Source organism: Epargyreus clarus, unplaced genomic scaffold (genome assembly GCF_041222505.1).
Source record: "Epargyreus clarus isolate Ecla_fem2 unplaced genomic scaffold, WU_Ecla_fem_2.2 ptg000029l, whole genome shotgun sequence".
NCBI lineage: Eukaryota > Metazoa > Arthropoda > Insecta > Lepidoptera > Hesperiidae > Epargyreus > Epargyreus clarus.
In genome coordinates, this window is record NW_027332235.1 from 1062798 (window position 1) to 1083795 (window position 20998).

General features: G+C 37.7%; 2 protein-coding genes across 3 annotated transcripts in view; one reads left to right on the plus strand and one right to left on the minus strand.

The window, feature by feature from the left end:
* The window catches only part of kek5 (leucine-rich repeat, immunoglobulin-like domain-containing kekkon 5 protein), a 244396-nt gene that overhangs the window by 35846 nt on the left and 187552 nt on the right, over positions 1-20998 (minus strand). The window lies entirely within an intron of this gene.
* Positions 4231-5070, plus strand: LOC140754549 (uncharacterized). Its single transcript, XM_073089591.1, has one exon. The coding sequence runs from the start codon at positions 4231-4233 to the stop codon at positions 5068-5070; it is 840 nt and encodes a 279-aa protein (XP_072945692.1).

Genomic DNA, 20998 nt, shown 5'->3' on the forward strand with positions numbered 1-20998 from the left:
TAAACGTAACTTATAATTGTAGGATGTTTTGAAAACTCATGGTATAGGTACAGTACTTTTTATCATTTAGGCCTGCATTTTTGGGGATTGAACCCGGAACCGTTTGTATATTACTTTTATGTTTGCTCCACCATAACTTTGGGGACTTCGGAATGAAAAATATATCTATAAACTCTTATATGTATAATTGTAAATTAGGAAAACCGGAAAGTAATGTAATATTTTGTTTGCTGGCAAACAGTTATTAGAGAAAACTGAAATAATAATTTAATCAAATCAAATCGTTTATTTGCATAATAATTCACGATGTAAATTTAATTCTGACTCCTTGGGATATGCAAATTTGACATAATCATTTTTGATAAATTCTAATTCTCTATTCTTCTAATTTAATACATTAGATTATATTACGTTACATTACATTATTTCACATTACATAATTAACATTCACGTCAAAGAGTAAATATATTATTTAGGAATTCATTAATGTTATACGAATAGTAACAATATCGACGAGGTAGCTATATAGTTTTACTTTTAAAAACATTTATGTTGTGGATGGTGCGTATTTCATAATGAACAAAATAATTTCTATTAGTGGTAGAAAGTGATAGAAAATGGTGGAAAGTTGTATAAAAATTTCAAGTCAACCCATTACATTACATTACATTTTTTTTATAATATAGGAGTAGCAGACGAGCATGCAGTCCACCTGATGGTAAGTGGCTACTGCCGCCCATGGACATCTGTAATCAACCCCAGATAGGATTAGATATACCTACCTGAGGTCGGCCACAGATGCGCTGCTACCCCTGAGGACTAAGCTGGAATGCCTCGGAAAAGTATATCTCCCTTACCACACCCTTCAAAACGGAACACAGCAGCGCTTAACACTGATGTTATTAGGCAGAAATAGGTGTGGCGGTGGTGCCGCCGGAGTCGAACCACAAAGGGTTCTACCACCTTTAAAATATTTCCCGCTTACTCGCTGGTAATAGGACATTCCTTGAAGTCTAATACAAACAATTACGTATGCATTTTCCAGCTACATGCAGGGTTTCCTTGTGTTAGCATAAAGACAGTAATACAAAATTGTATCGCTAATTTATATTCGGACGTGAAAATTATCCTTACTGGACTATAGCCAACAATAAATTAAAATATGTCAGAAGTAGACATCCAAATCCATTTTTAAGGAAAAAATAATGGATAAGTGAAAAAGCAAAATATGAACTGCCAAGAAAGCATTTATTATACTGATTGTGATATATAACGAAATGTGTATTTCAAAATGATTTACGGCGTTGAAGCTAGTTATATCGTGCGACTCTACACGAAAGGTCTAAAAAGTAATTATGCATACCTATTACAAATTAATTATAACAGTAACTTTAACGGTAAAGAAAAACACCGTGAAAATCTTACATGGCAAAGTTTCGTAAAAAAAAAACTTTTCAAAGGTTTGTCAAAATACCTTTTTTATAATAATGAATTAGCAAATGAGCATGCAGCCCACCTCATGCTATGAGGCTACTGCAGCTCAGGGACATGTGTTATGCATCTCAGATAAGATTAGATTCCTACCTGAGATTGGGGATACCTTGCTACTCCTGAGGACTGATTTGGAACACTTTCGGTAAATATGTCTTTTTTACCACATTCTCAAACCAGTCATCAACAACCCATTACTGCCCCACTGTTGGGCACGGGTCTCCTCTCAGAATGCCAAGGATTAGGCCATAGTCCACCGCGCTGGCACAGTGCGTATTGGTAGACTTCACATACCTTTGAGATTTTTTTTTATAAATCTCTCAGTATGCAGGTTTCCTCACGATGTTTTCCTTCACTGTTTAGCAAGTGATAATTAATTTCTAATACGCACATAACTTTTAAAAATCAGAGGTGCCTGGGATTTGAACCTCGGACCCTTCGATCGAGAGGCCGAGTTTCTTAACCACTGGGCTATCACTGCTTACTCAAACCAGTAATAAAGTTTATTCCTGTCTTAAAACAGCTGTTTAAGGTACCATCATATGTATTAGTTATAACAGCATTATTAAGTGTGTTACTTGAAATCTTTGCTCATAACATAACGTTATTTGTATCTAAGTGGGCTAGTTACCGAGTTCATTATGGCCGACCTCGGTGTCACATTGCAGAAACTCGATACTCACTGCGTATCTCGCTTCACCTACGCTCTACTATAAATCCTATCTACGTCATTAGGAAATTCCCATTAACTCATTAACGTTTTTGAAAATGAAATAGTAAATTGTCGTTGACCCATTACTGTCTCATTGCTGGGCACGGGTCTCCTCAAAGTGTGACAGATTAGGCCATAGTTCACCGGCTAAGTGCGTATTGGTAGATTTCACATACTTAAAAACCTTTTTTAAAACCTCTCAGGTATGTCTCCTTACGCTATTTTTCCTTCATCGTTAAGTAATAATTAATTTCTAATATGCACAAATCTCAGGTGTATGGGATTTGAACCTCGGACCTCTACCGAGAGGCTTTTCAACCACTACGCTATCACTGCTAAAGTAGCGAATATTTCTTCCAGTGGTAAGTGATTTGCTGCGCTTGGAGTTCTGTAATTATCCCCAAATAGAATTGTTCCTACCTTGGTCGGCCACAAATTGGTAGCTACCCTCAGGGACTAAGTATGCGTTCTGTAAGTGTCAAACCTTCAAAAGTTCAGGCTTTCCATTCATACAGATTGCTTTACAAACAAATACATTACTATAATAATGATTATATATTTGGTTAACAATCGAAACTTGATTCATTCGTACACAGTTAAGTAAAAGTAAGTATGGCGGTGCTTGAGTCACTTTTTTATGTTCACTTTATATTTTTGTTGCTTCCTCCTGGGGATGGCGTTGATTTCAATATCTGTTAAAATATGTCGAAAGATCAAGATGACATACGGTCATTACGAATCAAATCTTCCTAATAAGTCTATGTAATTTCGCTTGTTATCTTGAATATGAAGGGCCGTACAAGAGTTAAAACAAAATTCTTATACCCCACGATCCTGCCTCTAATCTTGCACGATCTACTTGTAACTAATGAAGAACACATTTTTCAAAACTAAATTTATTATCATTCACAAGACTGATAAGATACATAACCATTTAACGTTCCAATTTAGGAAACCTCAATTTTCGTTTTTAGGTCGCGGGCAAAAATACTTGGTCGACTTCGCTCCAACGAGTTCTCGTTTTACTTTTAAATTATTCCCAGTTCCCCAAGGACTACAATGTTAGCCTGTCACCTTCATTGTATTTCTTTCTTCTGCTCAATTAATTTTAATAGACCCAAACAAAGGTTGCGCCAACGGGTTCTGATGTTTATTTCAAATTTCATATTTCGAACGAATATTTTTCAGTGTAACATTTATTCAATTCCCGCTGAATAGCTTTTCAGCTTTAAAATTCCGTAATCAATGTATGAATAGCGTTTTGTTCCTGAATATCCTGAAAGACCGTCAATTATGCGCGAATGATTGTGCGCATTCGCTGAAAACAAAATTGATTGATTATCGAAAACAGCTGCGGGCAAAATTCCCATTTTTTAATGAGTGACCCCGGAGCTTGAACCGGGAATTTCATCCCTCGGTTCTTTACCTATTCATCTTGATAATACGGGATGTTTGTGTAAAAGGTTCAACGATATTCTAAATCTAAACATGATTGCTAAAAGAGTAATGATTGATGGTTTGATTGATTGATCAATGGCTGGCTGTTGCTATATGAATCATTCTTGTAACATTATAATAAATATTTTTTCTATAATTGCAATAAATATCAAAATAAAAGGTATTTCTAAAATTCCTGATTGCTAAAATTCCCGAGTATAGAAATCTAGATTGTACTACTTATAAGCCTTATTTTTATTTCGTTTAATTTGTAAGGCTAAGATAATGGCTCCGGTAAGGTTGTAGAGTGTTACCTACAAACCTCCTTATATCTCTGTATAGAAAACCTAATATTTTAGAGGAAAAATAAGAAAAGACAGTTAGGATGTCATGTCAATTGTGTTGATACGAAAATTAATATTTTATGTTTAAATCTTTCATTATTGTTCGCTTACTTTCGTTTGTTAATTGTATATATATAAATCTATAATATAGTGAGTCGTGTAAATAGCTTCGGAGTATCATTTCCAACAAACACCACTACACATCCTATATTGGTGACCACCGACTAAAACACGTCATTTAAGAAGATGGAGAAGTACGAAGACGCGATACCTTTGGAAACGCGAGCTGTTGATCGAGTTGGCGTGAGAATTCCGCCGTTTTGGCCCAACGACCCCAGCCTTTGGTTCGATCAAATTGAAGGACAATTTGCTTTGGCCAACATTACCAGCGATTCCACAAGGTTCTATTATGTGACGTCTCAGCTTGAACATCAATATGCTGCAGAGGTAAAGGACATAATTTCCAGACCCCCCGATTCGGGCAAGTATGAAAAGTTGAAAGGTGAGCTAATTAGACGTCTTTCCATGTCCAAGAATAAAAAAGTGCAACAACTTCTTATGCACGAAGAAATAGGCGATCGTAAGCCGTCACAATTTTTGCGACACTTGCAAAGCCTCGCGGGTTCGTCTATGCCGGACGAATTTATGAGAACTCTATGGTCTGGTCGGCTGCCGCATTATATTCAAACACTGATAGCTTCGCATCCGGATATGCCTTTATCAAAAGTTGCTGATCTCGCCGATCAAATTTTAGAAATTGTACCACCTAATTTGCAAGTAGCATCTTCTTCATCGACATCAACATCCTCTTGCAAATCAATTGAAGCTACTCTGAACCTTATGGCAAAACAAATAAGCGAACTTACTAGCGAAGTGGCAGAACTCAAGACTAGTCGGATGCCGCGGAATCGGTCGCGTTCACGTCCTAGATACAGACATCGCTCCCGTAGTCACTCGCGATCAGCGCAACCGCCATCTAACCATCCGCACTGCTGGTACCACTTCACTTACGGGTTACGTGCGAAGAAATGCGTCAAGCCTTGCAGTTTCGTTGACTCGGAAAACTCACTGGGCAGCCGGAATTAGCGGCCAACCACTGCCCTTCATCTACAGGCCGCCTTTTTATTACTGATCGCTACACGAAAATGCTATTCTTAGTGGATACTGGTTCAGACCTGTGTGTTTTCCCGCGTTCAGCTTGCAAGGTGCCCTGTACCAAATCTAGCTTTGACCTTGTAGCAGCCAATGGTTCCGTGATTCATACATATGGTCCCATCCACCTGGATTTGAACCTTGGACTCAGGCGTTCTTTCAAATGGAAATTTACGATAGCCGATGTTACAAAACCAATAATCGGAGTAGATTTTCTAACTCATTATAATTTTCTTGTGGATTGCAAAAATCGGAGACTTATAGATAACACTACCACTCTCACTGTGTCTACCCTATGCATGAAGATTCCTGAGGACGTCGTGTCAGTTAAAGCAGTAGCTGGAGACACCCAATATCACGAGATCCTGCGTGAGTTCCCAGAGGTAACTCGTCCTATGGGTATGGTAACAGCACCCAAACACAACACAGTGCACCACATCAGAACCACACCTGGACCTCCTGTCACCAGCAGACCACGACGTTTGGACCCAGTCCGTCTCAAAGCTGCTAAACAAGAATTCGAGGGTATGATTTCTTCCCGTACTGCTCGCCCTTCAGAAAGCCCTTGGTCCTCAGCCCTGCACCTGGTTAAGAAGAAGGATGACGGATGGAGACCTTGCGGTGATTATAGAGCTCTTAACGCCCGCACCATACCTGACAGGTATCCCATCCGCCACATTCAAGATTTTTCATATCAATTGTCTGGATGCACCATTTTCTCCACTATAGATTTAGTAAAAGCCTACAATCAGATACCTGTCAACCCAGATGATATTCCCAAAACAGCCATAACAACTCCCTTTGGCTTATATGAATTCCCGTTCATGACTTTTGGACTAAGAAATGCTGCACAAACTTTTCAGCGATTCATGGACGAGGTTTTACGCGATTTTGACTTCTGTTATGGTTACTTAGATGATATTTTGATTTTTTCATCTTCTGAAGAGCAGCACAAAAGTCATCTACGCCAGCTTTTACATCGTCTCAAGGAGTACAGTGTGCTTATCAACTCTGCGAAGTGCACATTTGGAAAATCTGAGGTGCAATTTCTTGGATATCTAGTCTCAGCAGATGGAACCAGACCTATGCCAACCAAATTCCAAGCCATCCAAGACTTTACTGCACCTAAGACGGTTAAGGAGCTTCGCCGTTTTCTCGGCATGATTAATTTTTATCGCCGATTCATTCCTAATGCAGCTCAGATCCAGGCACCACTCACCTCAGCGCTAGCTGGTCCGAAGATTAAAGGTGCCCATCCAGTCCATATGACGCCCGAGATGACTGAAGCATTTCAGCGTTGTAAGGATTCGCTTGTCCAAGCTACGCAATTAGCACACCCAGACCCTTCTGCTGAACTAGCCATTACAACTGACGCTTCTGACTCAGGCATAGGCGCTGTTTTGCAACAAAGGAAAAACAAAGATTGGGAACCACTTGCTTTCTTCTCTCACAAACTAACACCATCGCAAAAGAAGTATAGTCCATATGACCGCGAATTATTAGCCATATATGAGGCAATCAAGTATTTCCGTCATATGATAGAAGCAAGACACTTTGTTATTTACACCGATCACAAACCCTTGACGTTTGCATTTTCCTTAAATAGAGATAAATGTTCACCAAGACAATTTCGATACCTTGACTTTATCTCCCAATTTACGACTAACATTAAATTTATACCAGGTCGTGACAATGTTGTGGCCGATACACTATCCAGAGTAGAGGAAATTGGCTCATCTATTGATTATGAGGAGCTTGCACGATCTCAGGAAACTGACCCTGAACTGCAAGACCTGCTTCAACATGGGTCATCTTTGCGACTTGAGAAGGTGCAGATCCCCCAGTCGCGTCGAACACTTTACTGTGACACTTCAACAACATTACCACGTCCATTCGTAACACCTACCTTTCGCCGACAAGTCTTTGACTCCCTACACAGTCTGAGTCACCCAGGAGCAGCAGCTACAGTGCGACTGGTAACACAAAGATTTGTCTGGCCAGGGATTCGCAAAACTTGTAGAGAGTGGTCACGTGAATGTCTACACTGCCAACGCAGTAAAGTTTACCGCCATACCTCATCTCCTCTTTCCTCTATCATTACCCCTACTTCAAGGTTCTCTCATATTCACCTTGACATCGTCGGTCCACTACCACCTTCATCTGATTTCACATACTGTCTCACCGTCATCGACAGGTTCACGCGATGGCCTGAGGCTATCCCGCTCAAAAACATTACCGCTGAGACCTGCGCATCCGCCCTTGTGTCTGGTTGGTTTGCCCGATTTGGATGTCCACTAAAAATCACCACAGACAGAGGTCGACAGTTCGAGTCCCATCTATTCAATGCACTTTCATCCATGGTTGGAGCTAAACATTTCAGAACGACCGCATATCATCCATCAGCCAATGGTATGATCGAACGTCTGCATCGCCAATTAAAAGCTGCGATTATGTGCCACAACTCTTCCAACTGGACTGAGGTTCTTCCCTTCGTGTTACTCGGCATACGAAGTGCATGGAAAGAAGACCTACAGACATCTTCAGCAGAGCTGGTTTATGGCGAACCTCTTCGCCTTCCAGGTCAGTTCATAGCTCCATCCAATGACCACACCACTGGAGACATCACTACTCTAGTAACTCGTCTGCGCACTAGCCTAGCCAATCTCACACCAAAACCAGCATCTTGGCACAGGAATAGTCCGTTCTACATCCCACGTGACTTGAAAGACTCATCACACGTCTTCCTGCGGCAGGACCATGTTCGAAGACCGCTGGAACCGCCTTACTCAGGTCCACATAAAGTCGTCGAGCGCAACTCTAAATATTTCAAAATTATTATGTCAAGAAAGACAGTTACAGTCTCGATTGATCGACTCAAACCAGCCTATCTGATGCGTGAAGCAGATGTACTGCCTGCTGAACCTGCTCAACCAGCTCCAGAAGTCAAGAGAACAAGAAGCGGAAGAAAAGTTACATTCCCAGATTATTATCGATCGCAGTAGCGATCTCGGTGGGGGAGTACTGTAGAGTGTTACCTACAAACCTCCTTATATCTCTGTATAGAAAACCTAATATTTTAGAGGAAAAATAAGAAAAGACAGTTAGGATGTCATGTCAATTGTGTTGATACGAAAATTAATATTTTATGTTTAAATCTTTCATTATTGTTCGCTTACTTTCGTTTGTTAATTGTATATATATAAATCTATAATATAGTGAGTCGTGTAAATAGCTTCGGAGTATCATTTCCAACAAACACCACTACACATCCTATAAGGTAATAAAACGCCCTAAAACATTGGATATCTTTTAGAATCCTCCCCTTGTAACCAAAAAAGATAATACAACGGAGATAAAACATCCAATGAAGATGCGGATCAGTGCCAACATGAAACTGTCAACTGAACGTTATTCGGTTTGATCCCCGGATTCGATTCCGTGTCGCAAATCTCTACATCTCGTTTACATATTCACTCCTTACGCTACAAATGTAAACCTTCGTATCAAATCAAAATTTCTATCAGAAATTCCTGATTTTTAAAATTCCCGAGTTTAAACACTATACTATACTATAAAGCCTTATTTTTATTTTGTTTCATTTGAAATTTAACTTTGAAATAACTGTACTCAAGAGACTTTCACCCAAAAATATTTTACTTCGCAGGAATTTATATAATCTCCTTTTACCTTAAATGAAATATGAAGAGCCATTGAAATTTAATAAACATGACACGAAGTATATTTAACATTACATTATAATATACTCAAAATACACAAAAAAGACGATGTCGACACTCAAAGCCCTATACTATTACCTGTGTCATGGCTGCCATGGACACACACAAAGAACACACACAAACACCCAGACCCATAACAGATATCTAAATTCATATTTTAAACATCTGTCTGGCAGGGGATCGAACCCGGGATCCTCAAGGCGTCAGAGCGGACGGTGATCGCTCCAATAAAAATTTACTCATGTTAAAATCCTTGTTAGATTTTGATAAGTTAGGCACATATTAAAAACGTAGGGTTCTAGGTAAAATATATAAAGCAAGTGTGACTCAACGCGGGTTCTAAGCCGACAAGTGCGTTATTCCGTTTGATGTGCGCCGCCTCGCAAATCCCGGGATCTCATTCACATATTGGCTCATTCGACGTCAAATTTGTTCATGAGATTGGGTATACTCTATGCTTATGTAAATTGAAAATTTAGATTTTTTAGACTACACTAAATAGAATTAACATTGTAAATTAAGTAATTGTAATTTAGAATTAGTTAAAGAATTTACATGAGCATAGCATTTACATGAGCATTCGTAATTTAGGTACGATAGAAAGATCTCTTAACTTTAAAGATGTCATATTGATTACAAAATATTATGTTGGTTTTAAATTCGAATTCGTATCGTAAGATCAAAAGTAAGTTATAACTGACTTAAATGGTTCTTTAGCTAGTTGAGACATAACTATATAATTAATAGTAAGACAACGACCTTTCAGCCATCAACAGTCCGTTATTCTATTTGATTCCGGCGCTTCTCAAATCCCGTAATCTCATTTACATATTGCTTTTGTTTATTAGAAACTAAATTTGATTATTTCATTGTTTATTTTTCGCATCTTCGTCATAATTGATTACGATTTTCTATTTTATCAAAATTGACCCAGACTTAAATAAATTAAATATGAATTAATTGATTGAGAACCTCTCTCCGTCGGGAATGCGGTTAATTATTGTTAACTTTCCTTATAATTGTATTATGAAGTAATCATTAGTTTCCTTAAGGAAAGGTCAGCCATTATATAGAATATGAGATAACGAAGGTTGTAAATAATAATTTGTATCAAATGCAACAGGGTATGATATATTTATTTAAGCCATAAAGTAGAATGCCGCGCTTAAACTCCTGTATTACTGTCCGCAGCTTATTTACTTATAATAATAACTATACTAAAATAAAACAAAATAAACCGATGTGACGATTGGTTAAAAAAATAAACTGAAAAGGGGCGTAATATAGGCTATATTCACTCCTAAAATGTAAGACGAATCCAACGACACCTCATTTGTTAAAATTCTGTAAGCCGTTTGGGCGTGCCACAGAATGAGACATTCATTTGTACTCGTACATACGTATATACGCTCGAAAAAAGTAGTAACTAACCCTTTTGCAGTAAAAAGCGCTGCTCGCTCGTTTGCTTCTTCCAATACAAAAAACAATAATATTTTAGCCCAAGGAGCAACAAGATAACATCCTTATCAGCATTCCTCAGCAATTTATGACATCGCTGTATAAATAAGACAACAAAAGGCCAGTCTCATTGGAACACGGCTCTTTGTTCCTTATCGACGTATTCGATTGCGACCACTGTTTCCACAAAACGTTCCATATTTACGAGCCAGTTTATGATCGCGACTCTAATTTTAACCGAATTGCCTTTTCACTGCGCGCAATAGGCCACTTCGTTAGCGCTGCGAAAGTTTCTTAAGAAAAAATCGTTAAAGTTTATGGTGCTATTACTGGATTCCTCTTAGTACTAAAAGATCTGGTCATATGCAGGTCAAGTGCAGATAACTTGACTTTGTAACTTTGTTATGTTTTTAAGATTATGTAAAATATCAAACCACAAAAGTAACTCTCGAAATATTCCTTAGGTTCCAGTGATAATTTCTTTCTCCGAAAATGGAAAGCATAATAGGAAAGACGTAAAGTAAATGTCTGTGATCAAATTCATTTAAAAATCATCTTCGGGAACAGTTCCAAATGACCCTAAACATCACTATTTAATCAGACATCCTGCATAATTCCCACGATTTATACCATACCTTTTCTACACAAGGTAAACTGAAATCGTATCGGTGTTCCCAAAGAGCCACTTCATTAAATTCATCAACGGTTACAGGCAGTTTCGATATCGGAAAGGCATTCCGGTTGAAGCTCATTCTTGCCAACACTCGCACTGAGCGCTTGGGAATGTTGGCTTGTTGAATACTGATGTGGATTGATATAGGCTTCGCTTATTTAATAGCGTATCAATGTTTTATCTGCGATAGACCCGTAATGAATAAGACTTAGGATGTAGCGTAAGGATGAAGGGAGTGAAATGTTTTAAAAACGGCTTCTTGAAGAGTTTTTGAGAGTTTTGAGAACATTTTGGTTTGACACAAATCTATGTATACCTAACTATTATGCAATAAGCAGTTATAAGGCTAGTAGTTAAAAAACTCGGAGTGGAGGGTTTCGAGGTTCGAATCCCAAGTACCTCACATTTTTAAAGTTATGTGCTTATTATTAAATGAGAAAGAAAACGTACTTAGGAAACCGGGACGCCTGATTTGTTAAAAAAAGGTCCCAAGGGTGTGTGAAGTCCACCAATTCGCACTTGGCCATGACGGACGACTATGACCCTCACATCCTGAGAGGATAACCGTGCCTAGAAGTGAAACAGTAATTAGAAAACGTATATAAGTTATGGTAAGTTAATTAATAGCAGTAATATATAGCAGTGTATCCCAGTATCGAAGACTTGTCACCGGAATGAAATTGTGGGGCGACGGAGGAAGAAAGCCTTAGTAATTAATTAATTAATATGGTTTTCTTCCATTCAACATATTTTTCAAAATGTAGCCGTTATAGAGTGGGAGTTCCAAGAACGCAAACATACCAAAACACAAACATAGAAGAAATATCTTAATTTGAAATGAAATTAAATGAAATATAATTCTATGTATTTTGTAATAGCTTACAGAGGTACTTTCAGTCACAATATTTTTCTGGACGAAACAAGACCTCAACTGAAAAGATCTTTTTTTATTAGGTTTTTTTTTATTTTCATTGTATTTCTCTTATTTTTTTTAATTTTTATATTTTTATCATTTTTATAATTTAGTTATTTATCATAGTCAAACCAAAATAGATAAGACTAAGATACTAATGACTTTGACGACCCGCGTGGCAGAGCGGTCACCATAACGGTCTGACGCGCAAAGGGTCCCGGGTTCGATCCCCGGCCAGACAGATATCTAAATGATGAATTTTTATTTCTGTTTCTGGGTCTGGGTGTTTTTGTATTTGTCTATGTGTGTGTCCATGGCACCTACGACACAGGGAATCCTAGTGTGGGGCTGTGAGTGTAGAAAGCGTTAATGCAATCAAAGACCAATTGTATTAATTATTTCTGGCCCGTACGTGGATTGTACGTGAATACAATCTAAAAAATATATTTATAATACCACAAAAGTTTGCAATTTAAGACCGTAATTCATTGTAACGTCTGAAATAAAGTTACATAAAGACAACAAAACCGCACAATGTTGTTAACAACCCTTAAATCTGAGCCACCCTGGTCCCGTCATTACATCCTGCTTGTGACGTAACGACGACGTCATTAACGAGATCCACCGGGATCATGTTTGCAAAATTATTGTTTATATAAAATATACAAGGTAAAATATAACCTCCTTTTGAAGTCGGTTAAAAAGTGTAAACCTTGTGGTTTAAATTTCGTTGCGGAGGTGGCAGCACCCTTTGTAATTGTAGCGACTCCGGCGGCACCACCGCCACACCTATTTCTGCCTCATAACAGTTAAACGCTGCTGTGTTCTGGTGGATTGATACTCGTCTGCTACTCCTATATTGTAAAAAAGGTCCGGTTTTAAATCTAGGAAACGTAGTTTTCAAAATAATGTGTATATTAGGAATCGATAAACTTCTTTACACGGTGGAAGAAACATTCATAAGCTTGATTTTTTTATATTTCTAAATATTTATTAAGTGTAACTTGGTGGCACTGGCATTATTACTTACTAAGCCCTTCTCACACTCAAATAAGACCCGTGCCCAGCAGTGAGACAATAATGGGTTAATGATGGAATATCATGCCTGAAATCGATCACTCTTTCTTTAAAAATGAGTCCTTAAATACATTAAACTATGTAGTGGCAATAGACTGGACATGGTTATAGCCCACGTCTTAATACCAATTGGTAATAAGCTGTTCTAAATTATAATTATTTCCAACGAAAATAAATAAAAGATGGTGTCATTATGAAGCGAGATGTAAGTTTTTGTACGAAAATATGTATCAATATCAGTATCAATGTATTAATTTAATCTCTTTTTGCTGTTGTAAAGTCGTTTCGTCTGTTATATAGTTATTCTATGTAAATACCAAATTCATCATAAATGTACACAATACATTACTATGATTGAAGTGTTTACAGCATCAGTTATTAATCTTGCGGTTCCTTGCGAGGCGGATATGACAAACATGGTTCTCAATCTGTATGACAAACAAAACACAATGGGAGTTTTGCAATTTCTGAGTGTACCAGAGATCACATGAAAATCATACATATATTATCACAAGGGATTGGGTAAGATACGATGCGATCCTTTTCGAAAAATAACCAGGAAACCATAGTTCCACTTTTTTATTTTTAGACACTTCATTCTAATGACTTTTTCGAAAAAAAAAGAGTTTTACTGGCCTTACATCTGTCAGTTGATATTTATATACAGGGCGAATGTTTCAAGTATGCGTAGATGGTCAAATCCGAAACTATGAAGATTTGCTATGTATGCATGGGTAGATATATTAAAACATGGTTCTCAATCTGTATGCCAAACAAAACAGAATGGAAGTTCCCCATTTCTGAGTGTACGAGACCCGATATGAGAGTATATTTCTCTTGTAAGACAGATATGATATCTTAGACTTACTCGTAGATAAATTTTAGATCATGATCAGAGACTCATTACAGTATCAACATCAAAAAGTTACCAGTATTTTTTCAGATATTAAACTCCAAAATTAAATAACAGAACGGTTCAGTTCAAAGGTGTGGATGCAAACTTACATATGAGGCGAGTAATGACCATCATAGTCCTAAGGAGTGACACCGCATCTATTACCAGCTTCAGGTAGAAAACCATAGACATCTGTAATCCACAAGATTCTAGTGGGCTGATGTCACTCACAGATCTTTTTCTATTCATCATCATCATCATTATATTACTGTCCCACTGATGGGCACGGGTCTCCTCGCAGAATGAGAAGGAATAGGCCATAGTCCACCGCGTTGGCCAAGTGCGTATTAGTAGACTTCACATACTTTTGATAACTTTTTTTTAAGATTTCTCAGGTATGCAGGTTTCCTCACGATGTTTCCCTTCACCGTTTAAGCAAATTATAATTAATTTCTAATAATGTTTTCTTTTGTTGAAGACTAACATCCATTTATAAATTCACTTTAACCAATCTTTGCCACGCACAGGACAAAATTTTACAAATTAGAGAGACAAAAATTGACAAATTCGTATATTGATAGCCAAAAATTGGTTAGGATAAAAGGACGTGAATTGAATTTCCAAATTGAGTTGTACAAAGTTCGACCGGGAATTGATGGTGTCGGAAAATTCCTGTTATCTGTTGCACCATAAAACGCTTTCACCATGGATACTGCATGTCGGCAGCTGTCACGCGTACAATTTAAAAGTGAGGCTTATTTTCGCGTCCCATTTATCCTACAACACGTTATCTAGACAATATAACATGACACATGTTATACGTTTTTGGCGCCTATCGCCTCGTTATTAATATTCAATCTATCCAATATTTCCTGCTAAGGATCGACATTTAACGAATTCTATGTACCTACTAGAAATTTCCAAATTTTGGTCTTTGGTAGGCAAAACATTGGATAGACCGATTATTGATAACGGACGTTTATCGCCATTTTTAAGTTTCGTAGTTGATGTTATTCATTTTCGTGATCGTGGTCGAACTCGAATGTTTTCTCGTTTTCATAGCGTGTTTGTTAAATTGTGTGTAGTTATTAAGGTTTTGTTTTTTGTTGAGTTTGGAAAAGTTTTTGTTTATTGTTACTTTGTTAGGGTTTACCATAGATATATCAGTAGGATAATATATCTATGGAGTTTACAATACCTGTAATCATATTTTGACAATGACATTTCTTTGTTTACATTTTGGACACCTAATTATGAATCGGTCTATAGGTGGCAAATATGTAGATAAACGCCTTTTATCTGTATGTTCTCTTTGTTACAGATTTTTTTATTATTAAATCTGCAGTACATAACAGCGCAGTTCAGCTGATGGCAAGAGGTTATTGTGGTAGTCAACCACAGATAAAATTTCCACGTGAAGTTGGCCCTACATGCGTTGCTACCCGAGGACTAAGCTAGAACGCTTCGAAAAAATAGGTATGTCTCCATCACACTTTTGAAAGTGGAACACAGCAGCGCCTAACACTGCTGTTAAGCATAAATACGTATGGTTTGTATGCCTCCTGAACCAAACTAGGGTTCCTTACATTCAAATACGTTAACAATAAGTGTATAAGGTAATACAGTTAAGGCAGAAATAAATTTACGTTAAAACCTTTTACCGTTACAAAATTAGCAACATTCAATCAGAGCGAAAGCAATAACGAGCAATATTATTTGATCGTATTAACAATCACACGAAAAGCGAAACGTTTCGTAATTTAATCGTAGTTCCACGGTTTTATCGATTTATTCAATAATGATTCAATAAAGAAGACTTACAAAAGAACGTTTTTATGGTTATCGATTTTTAGTTTATGTGATAGACATCGTTAACTCAATACATACGCACAGGTATGTATACTTTAAATAAAACAAATGTGAGTGAATAGCAGTGATAGCCTAGTGGTTAAGAAACTCAGCCTCTCGATCGAGGGGTCCGAGGTTCAAATCCCAGGTAAGCACTTCTCATTTTTAGTTATGTACGTATTGGAAGTTAATTATCACTTGCTTGAGTTTGTTAACATATTCATGGGAGTCAGTAACACTTACCATCAGGTGGGATGCAAGCTCGTTAGCTACTTCAATGCAATAAATAAAACCGTTTGCATGGCCAGGTATCGAACCCAGAACCGTGAACATCAGATAAGCACCGCTTACACAACGTCATCCAGATTAAAATTCCCTTTACCAACAAGTAGGCACATGGTTCATTGGAGAGTTCATTCCACTTGAATAGGGTTCAATTCGGGATATTTGTGGCTTCAGATCAATTGTCAATGATTGGGTTGATAGCTGAAGCCGTGTAGATACAGAATTCTGGTCCTTCAAATTAGTTAAATCGATATGCAAATCGTGAACAAGACAAATGTAAGGAGTAGAGTTAGTTAGAATAAGCTTTTAGTTTAGTTAAATAATTCCCTATTTTAAAAACAATTAAAGCTAGAACAAACGGATTCCGAAGAGTTAAGGCCTAACACAGCCAAACCACGGTAAATCTGAATCTGTCGTAATTTTGGGACTACGGGGAGTTCTAGTAATTTTGTCTGTCACAGCCCTTGTCTGACACATTCAAACTCTGTAGATATAAACATATATAAACAGGGCCTATAGGGCGTATTAACACACAGTTAAAGATTTCAATTTCGCATATCCGCATACGTCATGCTATCGCCGACTGATTGAAGCACCGAGTGTAATTAGGGGCGGTGTCTGTCCGAAATAGTCCGAATTGACGTTTCCGGACACCGGTCCGGTTTGTAATTGTACTCAATAAGCCGGACGAGATGAAAGGCATATCGGATGTAAACTAAAGTGGCTATTATTTGTCTATTATTAGGTCTTTGGTAATGATTGTTTTATGTAAGTGCAGTAGGTGTTAGGAAATTTCTTTCTCTCAAAATGGCCGGAATTAGAATCTTAGACTACAGATTTTACATGAACGGGGCAACACGACAAGCAGCAACAGTCGGCGATGGTCATTGACGACTGGCGGCAACAATCGCCTCCGATAGTTGCCTCTTATGTCTTGTCTAAATATTATATAGTTCTGTCAGTCCGAAATAGTCTGAATTGACGTTTCCGGATGCCGGTCCGGTTGTTTGTAATTGTACTCAATAAGCCGGACGAGATGAAAGGCATATCGGATGTAAACTATCACTAACTTAAGTGGCTATTATTTATCTATTGTTAGATTGCACCTAGCTCTGATGATGTTTTTTTCATGTAAGTACAGTTGGCAGTAGGAATTTCCATCTATCGGGATGCCCGGAGTTCGAATTTCAGACTACAGATTTTAAAAAAATGTACCAGGACAGGAGGCAAGTCACTGATGTTCGCTGGCGACAGGTTGCGACAATCGGGTGCGGTTGTCGCCTCTTCTATCTTTCGTAACACGACACAGACAGCGAGTTTGCTAAATATTGTTTGGAAAAATTACAAAAAATATTATTTTAATTGACGTTTCCGGACACCGCCGGTCCGGTTGTTTGTAATTGTACTCTATAAGCCGTAATACGAGATGAAAGGCATATCGGATGTAAACTATCACTAACTCAAGGGGCTATTTGTTAGCTATAACAATTTTTGTAATGTTTTATATAATAGTGGTAAAGTGGTGGTCTTGTAGAATTTCAATCGGACGTGATTTAATGATGAGGGATTAATGATATAATGTTTATTTTGACTGAGGCACCCAGCACACATGCTACTTTTAGTAAAGATAGTAGACGTTATTGGTGCAATCCAACGCTACAACCCGCACACGTTTGAGCGTTTTGGACGCTCAACGCAGCAACTGAACACGAAAAATAGGAAGCATTAATGCATATGCTAAGACCTGAAGGTGGTAGAACCCTTTGTGGTTCGACTCCGGTGGCACCACCGCCTATTTCTACCTAATAACAGCAGTGTTAGGCGCTGTTGTGTTCCGTTTTAAGGGTGTGGTAAGGGAGACAGACTTTTCCGAGGCGTTCCAGCTTAGTCCTCAAGGGTAGTGGCGCATTAGTGGCCGACCTCAGGTAGGGATATTTAATCCTATCTGGGGTTGATTACAGATGTCCATGGCGGCAGTAGCCATCAGGTGGACTACATGCTCGTCTGTTACTCCTATATTATAAAAAAAAAAAAAAAAAAAACCTGTAACTTTCATATCACAGCTCGCTAAAACGTAACGCAACAGTCGCTAAAACGCGAATAGCTGATGCTAAAAGTAGCTCTGCTGCTAGGACCATAAGTTAAAATTCATACTTTTTAATGGTAGAGTTTTACTGCTCAATTTTTGTATTTAATGACTGAAAATTTGTAAATATTTTTCATTGTATTGTAATATAAACGCTGAATTTAGTCTTAAAACAAAATTACAACTTATTCCAAGTTAGTCATAACTCTACGTTATCACACCGTTCGAACTAAATCACTTCACACCGATGTTATAAACAAATAGGTGTGACGGTGGTACCACGATACCACCATACTACAACATAAACATAAGGTACAGTAATATAAACTACAATAAATAATTACGTTTCAAGAACTCCGTTCTGTTAATAGATTCATACGCCAGATTGTACGTGGTCGATCTTTTTTACGTCTGCCTAATGTTACATTTGCGCTTTCTCCTAATTTAGATTTTGGACCAGTGGTACTCAAAGTTTAAACCCTTTGATAGATTAGAAATTATTTTATTATTCGATTAGAATTGTTAATTGTCGGTTACTCTTCCTTGACATAGAGTATTAAGGATAAAAGTGTGATATTTATTTTTTATTTTTTTCGACTGTACTAGCACGTGAAGGCATCGCGGTGAAGTTAAAAATAATATAAACATTTAGTAGTTTGACTATGTGGATAAAACCCTTAAAATATAGTTACATATTATTACTGTTATAAGTCAGAAATGGCTTATAAATTCCATCTTAGAGCCCGTGCATGTGAGGTAGGTAACATACGAGCGAATGACAGGAACCTAATGACAGGAACAACATGTCAAATAACGTTGTCAAAGGTCCCTGAAGGATGCCGACAACAGACAACAACAGGAAGCTACGTGCAGTGACGACTGTGACGTCACTGCGTCACTTGGACATCATTAACCATTATAGACCACCGCTGAGCCAAGATCCTTATCGCAACAAAAAAGCTATATAAATAGTCTACTGGCAGATTCACGATACACAAACTGCATAAACAAAATTATACCGCGCTACTGAAAATGAATTTTTGAATTTATTTACGTTTCGACCAAGCATATTAAAGACCAAGCATATTATGTGAGGTTGAGAGCCATTATCTTAATGTAAAATATCACCAGCAATAAACATCCCAGTGGATTAAGACATAAAGTCGAAAATAAACTGCAGTGCAATAAAACAGTTACACTGCTAATGTAGTAACCGAGGCAATGAACTATGGATTAAAAATAAATTCACAGAAGTTACGTACTGGATGGGGTAAGAAATTGAATTGGGTAAGCGGAAAATAGTAGTGCATGAAATGTAGTAAATATCTTGAAGGTGGTAGAATCCTTGTGGTTCGACAACGGCGGCGCCATCGCCACACCTTTTTCCTGCCTAAAAATTCTCGTTTGAAGGGTGTGGTAAGGGAGACATATTTTACAAAGCATTCCAGTTTAGTCCTCAGGGGTAGCGGTGCATGTGTGATCGACCTCCAATAGGGATATCTAATTCTATCTGGGGTTGATTACAGATGTCCACGGGCCGCAGTAGTCACTTACCATCAGGTGATTTTCATGCTTTTGAAGGTGGTAGAACCCTTTGTGGTACGACATCAGCGGCACTATCGCCACACCTATTTCTGTCTACAACTGCAGTGTTAAACGCTGCTGTGTTCTAGTTTGAAGGGTGTGGTAACGGAGACATAGTGTTCAGAGGCTCCAGCTTAGTCCTCAGGGGTAGCGGTGCATTTGTGACCGACCTCCAGTAGGAATCTTATATTGTATGGGGTACCATCATTATATGGGCAATAGTCACTTACCATCACATGAACTGCATGTTCCTTTGCCACTTCAATATTATGAGAAAAGAGGTCTTTTTCGAGCATATGTATGTGTTTCATTCCTAGGCACGCATATAAGGTGTCGTTGGATTCTTTAGTTTTATCCTATAGAGCAAGTTGCAGTGTTCCGCAAACTTTTTGTGTTCAAGGTACATCTAGGAAAACTGAAATTTTTGGAGGTACACCACAAATTAAAAATTAGTTTTAAGTAATATTAATCAACATTTATTGAAACCAAAGAATTAGATGAACGAAACAAAACGCCTCGCTCGTGCGCTCGTGATTTGTGTAGGTATTTTACTTAGCCTTACTTACTAAAATAATTTTATAAGATATCATTATATTTCCGCGGTACACCAACTAATGATCACGGTACACCAGTGTGGCGCGGTACACACTTTGCGGAACACGGCTATAGAGGCAACAGTATTCTGAGTGTATCCTTTGTACACCCAAAATCCGCAATTTCGTTCGACATTTCGGACATTTCCTACTTAAGAACATTCGTTTCGGAGAGATCTCGAAGAATAAGTTGCATGATAAGGAAACCCTACTCTAGTTTCAAGCTTGTCTATCAATTTATTTTGACATCTTTCATCGGATTGTAATGAACATCACAGCAAAGGGACATTTCGGACAGCTCTCAAACTATTATGATAGATTTAGAGTAAACCTTCTCGTTTATAGGAACCTACACGCGTTCTAATTTAATTTTAGTTAGTATTTAAGATCGGATTTAGAAGGACTAAGAAGAAAATGTTCAATGGTTACAGTAACTTATTATGTTATGTTTGAAGATTTTCCTGACATTATTTGTTTGGATTAATTTATAAACTTAAAGCCGTTATTGTAATGTCCTTACATCAAATTAACTAAAGTAATTACAAATTAGTTTATTCTACCGTTGTATTACTCACCTAATATATTTAAAGTACAAATAAATAACGAACAAAATTTGATATAAATATCAATTTATTTTTGTAACTATATTACTACACACAAATAAACAAATAAACGCTTTCTACACTCACAGCCCCACACTAGGATTCCCTGTG

Coding starts and splice junctions, on each gene's coding strand:
- LOC140754549 (XM_073089591.1), top strand. CDS start 4,231: ATGGAGAAGTACGAAGACGCGATACCTTTGGAAACGCGAGCTGTTGAT.